We start from the raw sequence: 6,549 nt of genomic DNA on the forward strand, positions 1-6,549 counted from the left end.
GCCCCCCGACATTGGGCGATGCTGCGCACCCCCCTCCCGGGGTGGCTGGGTGCCTGCCGTCCCCGGTGCTCCCCTCCTCCTGCCTGTGCCCCTCTGCACCCCTTTTCCACCGCCAACTTCAGTGCTCTCCTTCCCGCCGACGCTGTCGCCGGAGGGACAGATGGTGCCCTTTGGGTTTTATCTTGGCTCCCAACTTGCATTATTTCCCCCGCCAGCCTGCTATGTACCAATGCCATTCGCACGCAGCTAACTGGGGAGGGGTAAAAAAATATATACCCCCAACACACCCAAGCATGGCACCGCTCACCCCCCTGCCTCCGCCACCCCCCCAGCTCCGTCCGTGGGCTAAGGTGACCTTTGCGATGGAAGCAGCTTCCCCCAAAGTCCCCGGCGAAGCTCCCCCCGCTCCCCCCACCGCCGCCACCCGGCTCAAAGGTGTGGAAATCAGAGGAGTGCTGTGAAACCCTGCCTGCTCCCCGCCAGCAAATGCACCCAGCCAGCTCCCCACTCGCTGTCATTCATTCCAGTTCAGTTATATATATTGTTCTGCCTCTTTCTCAGCTATAAAGAGATTTAGTTGGATTTGCTGCTTCCTTTTTTTTTCCTGTTTTTTTTAAATACCTGATGAGTATGGAGACCCCAACGTCCTCGCAGTTTGCATATACTCTGCTCCATGTCTCTTGAATAACCTTTTTTTCTGCATCTGAAATCTCTTCACTTCTTTCCCATCTCTCAATCTCCATTTCTCCCTGGACTTTCTCCATGAAAAACAGCCGGCACGATCCTCCGGGAAGCCAGGAGGAGATGAAGAGAGCCGTGTGTGAGCGGGTATATCCTGCGAGCACAGACAAGGTGTTTGCTCAGCGGCCGTGCGGGTGCTGGCGGCTCTGCCGACGTGTGGATGTATATGTGTGCGTGTGAGCGCGGCTGTCTGTCGACGTGTTTATATATGTAATTTAAAAAAATATCCCGGAGGAATGATGCATGCAGTTAGATTTCAGATCTCCTACTGCTGTCCATGGCTGGAGTGAGCTTCAGCTCGCCTCGGATGTGTGTGGCTGACTGATTGGGAACTGCCTAAAAGTAAAATATTCAAAGGCATTGCAAGACCCAGCCTCTTTACCAATGTGTGAATGTGAGCTCACTTTCTGCCTCCCTCCTCCTCTCTCCCACTCCTCCCTCCTGCCCTTTTTTTTTCCTCTCCGAAAGGGAGGGATGAGGGAGATGTTCTGGGCAACATCAGGACGGGGCTGGGGGGGGGGGCGGTTAGGACTGCAAGGTTTTTTTTTTCAGCCCTTGTAAACAGCTCAGAGGAAATTGGGAATCCAAAGTGCAGAGTTACAGTTGTCCCAAGCTCTGGCTGTGGTGGGCTCTGCCCTGGCTCTCCCCTGCGGTCTGTCCCACGGGGGCTTTTTTTACTGACAAGAATTTGCTCTTCTCACGGCAGGACCCAGTTCCAAAGGGATCCAGAGTTAAAGGCACTGGTGAAATTGAGATATTATTGTTGTTCTGCGATCGCATTGCTCCTGGTGCTGTTTTGGCAGGGACGAGGAGCGCGGGGACTCCTCCACACCAGGCTTCCTGCTGCCTTTGTGTGTGCTTTTGGGCTGGTTTTCTGTTTTACCCAAATGCCATTTCCAGCTCCCAGAAATTCAGCATATTAAACCCGCAGCATGGTTTAGAGACAAGGAAAATACTACAGAGCCTTGTAATAACCGACAATCCCCCAGAGGGGGATCAGAGACAAGAGAAGCAGCCTGGTGTGCACAGCCGCCTCCCGCACCCTGGCAGGGCAGACAGACAGACAGTCGGACAGACAGGCTGAGGGGGCAGCTCTGACACCTGGGCAGGCAGGGGCTGGGGGTGGCTGTGCCCCTCTGGGGGCTGGAGCTTTGTTATTGCAGCTCTGTCAAGGCAAAATAAAAGCTGTTATTTCTCCTCAAAACCGTTCTTGGTTCACAGCAGCCAAACTGGCAGTGTCAGCAAAATTGCTCTTGCAGATCTAAGGAGAGCTGGCGGAGAAGATGCTGCCTATTGGTCCCCCACTCTGGGTTCCCCATTGGCTTTGTGTGGGGACAGACCAGGAGCCCCACGCATCTGTGAATCCCTCAGTTTGGCGACGCAAAGCTGAGCTTACCTGGTAGCTGCTGTACCCACCAGTGTGCAAACACAGCAGCACGGCCAACCCTACTCAGGTCCTCAATAACACCACCACCGGCTTCCAAATCGTCGCATCTTCACCAGTCAGCTTCAACTTTGGATTTACTCCCTGTCCATTAGCCACTGGGATTGGCACCCAAGAGCCTGAGCTCAAATACTAACTACGGTGTCCCCAGGTGGCCACCAAACAGCAGAAAAAGCCCTTGGAGCCAGGAGGGTATGGCCAAGCTGATTGCCCTGCCTTAAACCTGCAGGGGAAGAGGTGCTGCGCTTAGACCCAGCTTAAAACAAGAGCAAAACTGCAATGTAGTGCTAGCGCCTTCAAAAAGGGTAAAATCCTCAAATTCTCACCAACACGAACGCTCAGGCAATAATCCAGGTGGAGCGTTGGTTAAGCTATTATTTGCTGTGTGTTTAAAGAAAAGGACTTTTCAAAGTTTTTGTACCTTGTGCCTTAAGTCAGCCCTGGGCTCACAGCCTGGTACCCAGTGACGTGGTGAGCCTGGCAGCACAGGGAGTCGAAGGGTCTTGGCTCAAGAGTCTCCATTTGGAAATATTAGACTATTAGAAAATATTAGAAAAGTAAGTGAGAAGCCCCCCAGCCTTTTCAAGGTTTCTGTCTCCCTCTTTGGAGACATCACCTCTGGCCCTGGCAGGAGCCCAGCCCCCATTCCCACATCCCAACTCCGCTCTGCAAATAGGAGACACTGAGTAAAGCGACTGCCTCAAAATCCCAGACAAACTCCAGCAGCCCTGAACTTCTGCATCTCATCCCAGATGTGGGACATAAATCAGAGGCAGGAGCGCAGGCACACGCTGTCACGTGCCAGCCGCACGTTTCCATGGTTTCCCACGACTGTTGCTCTCGAGGGCTTGGGGTTAGGAGGTGACTTCTTCCAGAATCACTCCATCTCTCTCAGATCCCAATCCATTTCAACACCCTGAGCCTTCTCTCGTCTCCAGCTGAGCATCACAGCCCTCCTGCTTTCCACCTCCTTCCCATGGACCTGTCCCCATGATGGGGTGGCACTGCAGTGCCAGCAGGGCCCCGTCCCTGCCGAGCCTGAGCCTACTCCTCCTGCAGCCTCTGCACAGCAGGGAGAGACCAAGTGCCGATTGTACCACCTTCCATCACATGGCTGCATGGAGTGAGGATGGGTTTCAAGGCCCTCCGAGCCTCTGCTTGTGATGGGGTCCATACCGGCCTGCCGACGGCTTCTCCCACTCCCTCCGTGCCCTCCCACATCGCCTCTCCTCCTCCTTCTGCGCTGGGTGCAATAAGAAATGTACTTGGCTCCTGATTTTCGAGTGGGAGGTGAAGGCAAAAAAACCTGAGACTTCAGCTCCACGGCATGTGGGATGTGGATGATGGCAGATCCCCTCCTTGACTCCCCCACTGCCTCTGGGGTGAAGGTGGAAACCCCAAATCCAGACCCTCGGGTGTAAGCTCACCTTCCCTTGTGCGTGGGGTCAGCCTGGCTATTCAGTTCCTGGAGAAAAGCAGGTGACTTCTTGTGTCCCCTGGAAAGCAGCTCCTTGGGACCTTCAGCAAACACCATCAGTTGGGGTGGTCCTGGGAAGAGACCCCACGAGCTCCCCCTGGAAGTGCTTTGGGATGGAGTTGCCCCTAGCCCTTGGTGCTGGTGTGATGCTGGGAGGCCAGTGAGGACTCCTTCTCCAGACCCTCAAGACACCAACCTGGCCAGAAAACAGGTATTTTAAGTGAAATTAGGCTGAAGACACCAGCATCATACAGCCCAAGGCATCCAGAAGAGCAGCCCTGACTCTGCCCCATTTCCCTCTGAGCAGGAGGGGAGGTGGAAGACACTGATAGGGCTCATCATCATTTTTGCTCCCACCAACATGGCCGAGGGCTATTGCAGGACACGTGTGCATGCCAGGTTGGGATCTCCTCCTTTGTTCTCCTCCCGGAGCCGCCCTGGCGATGCTGGACCTGTCGTTGCTGAAATGAAGCCCCTGGTTGCCAGCCTGGCCACCTAGCATTGCTCCAAATTGCAATACCTCTTTCTCTGTGTTCCTAATCCAGCTCTGCTGCCAACTGCAAAGTCCTCCCCTGAAAAGGAATAACAGGACTTTAGGAAACGGCTTTGCAGTGGCTGCTACCCAGGGAGGGAAGGATTTAGCCTAAAGCCTGTATAAATGCTCTGTACTTATTGCAGGTTTCCTTCCCTCGGCTTCTCTGATCCCAGGAGACCCGTGCACAATCCCGTGCTCCAGCTTTGTGCTGGCAGCACCTGTAGCCTGAGCCGTTGGCCATGCTGCTTCAGAAAACATGCCAGGGGGCTAAAAGGGGCTAAAAGCCCCCCCCGAGATCCAGCTGGAGTTGCATTGCCTCCTGCATCTCCATCAAGTGGGAGTGGCAAGCCCACGTGGGATGTAGTGGCACCCATCATCTGCATCGTTGGCATGCTCAGTCACTAATTTACTGGTAAAGAGCAGTGCTATCGAGAGACTGGGATTCCCCCAGTGCCATGTCCTCAACATGGCTGGAAAGAGCTGGGCCGGGGAGGTGACAGCACAGGGAGCTGGTGCTTCCCCTGGGCAGCTCTGGGGAAGCGAAACGCAGGCTGCTTGTGCAGGGCAAAGTCAGGGGCAGACATTGGTGGTCTGATTGAAACCAGACCTCAGGCGGTGCTGCCGGAGCTGGTGGGGAATGCTCTTAAACCAAACCAGCCCACACTCTCCTTCTTACATGGAAACAGGGTTCGTCTGCTCCACAGTTGAAGTCTAACAGATGCAGCTTTGTGCAGAGATCGAGGTCTGCGGTGCCACCAAAGCAAACCTCTCAACAGGACCCTGCTCCAAACCCCCAGCACCCACCCTGCTCTTGCTCAGCTCCTGGACAGGACCCCAGTCTCTGGGGCCACTCCGACCTCCAGCTTGTCACCCCCACCCATGGGAAAAGGTTGATGTGGGATGCTGGGGATGCCAGTGTGGGGACTGGCATGGCAGCTGGGTGATGCCCATGATGGACAGACAGGATGAAGACACCTAGGCAGGACCCCCAGCAGCACCAGGCAGAGTGGAGACAGGTGGGTGAGACATGGACAGCACAGCCTCCCTGTGACCTTCTTAAACCTTGCATCAGCTTTCCACTTCCCTCGCCAAAAAATCCCTATCAACCCACACAGTCTAAAAACCCAAGGATTAGGAAATCCAGAGGAACAAAAGGAAGTGGAGAGGGGCCCTGGGAGTGGGGCTGGGTGCTGCCTGGTGCTCACAGGGCAGGGCAGGGCAGGGCAGGGCAGGGCAGGGCAGGGCAGGGCGCTGCTGAGGCAGCCCTGGAGAGCACTTCCCAACCCAGACAAACCTGGTCTTGGCCTGGGAATTGTTGCAAAAACCCCGAATCCTACCCTGGGATTTGAGGAAACTGAAACCTTGTGATGCAACCAGGAGGGATGAAGCAAGAGGTGCTCGCTCAGGAAGCAGGTGACAGATCCAGCACCATGGGGTTGCACAGGCAAAGCATCAGTCAGCTGCTAAACTTCCTCGGACCCTGAACAGCCACCAGTGTCACCACCTTTCCCTTCACCCCACCCTGTGCCGAGCTCTCCCACCACCGGCAGGAACCAGCCACCTCTGGGAGCACAGCCCCTGTCACAGTTGGACCCTTCAGCGTGAGCAAGGATGACAGGGTTACTGGGAAACAAGTCGACACTTCCAAACAGATTCTCTTTGCTGCTCTTTTCCTTCCTGAAGCTGGTCAGAGCATGGCAGGGGTTGCTCAGGAAAGCCAGCAAGCTAATATATTCATGTCATCTTGCATTTGGTGCCAGGACATGAAGTAAACACCGTCAGGGACCTCGCTGTGGTTCAAAGACAAGCCCTGCTTCTTATTCCGATCACATTATCCATGCTCCTCGTACAGCTTCATTGATTCATATCTTAAAAAGAAAAGCCTTCAAAACCCATTAAATCTGCCTTGCCATTCCAGCCTTGCTCTCAAGGGCTAGGGCAAGAAGCATTAACTAATCTGCTCACATTACCTTGCCTTTGAACCAAGCATCTCTTGGCGTCAATCAAGAGTGTTTGGAAGCGATACGCTCCCATGCAAGGCCAGTTTCAGCTGCTGAGGTCACCCAATGTCAAGCGAGTGGAGGGACCAGCATTGCCCCCTTCACCGGGCTCCCTTTGGCACCTGAGGAGTACCCAGGGCTCGTGCCCATGGAGGCTCAAGTTATGGTCCTCTGTGTGGTTATGGAGGACTGTACGGTTATAAACAAGCCTGAGAAGAATCAAGCTCCTGCAGCTTCTCTTTCCCAGGGCCTCAGACAGCATCTGGGGCGCAAGAGCGGGGACCATTCTGGTGTCAGCCCGGCTGGGTCTTGGTGAAGGGAGAAGGGTTTGCAAGCAGCGATGTCCTCCCAG

At 54.8% G+C, this 6,549-nt stretch overlaps 1 protein-coding gene across 1 annotated transcript in view; it reads right to left on the reverse strand.

Annotated features, from left to right (window-relative positions):
- The window catches only part of CYGB (cytoglobin), an 11,397-nt gene extending 10,611 nt beyond the window's left edge, over positions 1-786 (reverse strand). The window contains exon 1 of the mRNA XM_010183839.1: positions 622-786. Within this exon, the coding sequence (XP_010182141.1) occupies positions 622-764 (143 nt within the window). The 5' untranslated portion in view covers positions 765-786. The remainder of the gene's footprint in view (positions 1-621) is intronic.
- Between the last annotated feature and the right edge of the window lie 5,763 nt (positions 787-6,549).

This window comes from Mesitornis unicolor, unplaced genomic scaffold (assembly GCF_000695765.1).
Source record: "Mesitornis unicolor isolate BGI_N332 unplaced genomic scaffold, ASM69576v1 scaffold30104, whole genome shotgun sequence".
Classification (NCBI taxonomy): Eukaryota; Metazoa; Chordata; class Aves; order Mesitornithiformes; family Mesitornithidae; genus Mesitornis; species Mesitornis unicolor.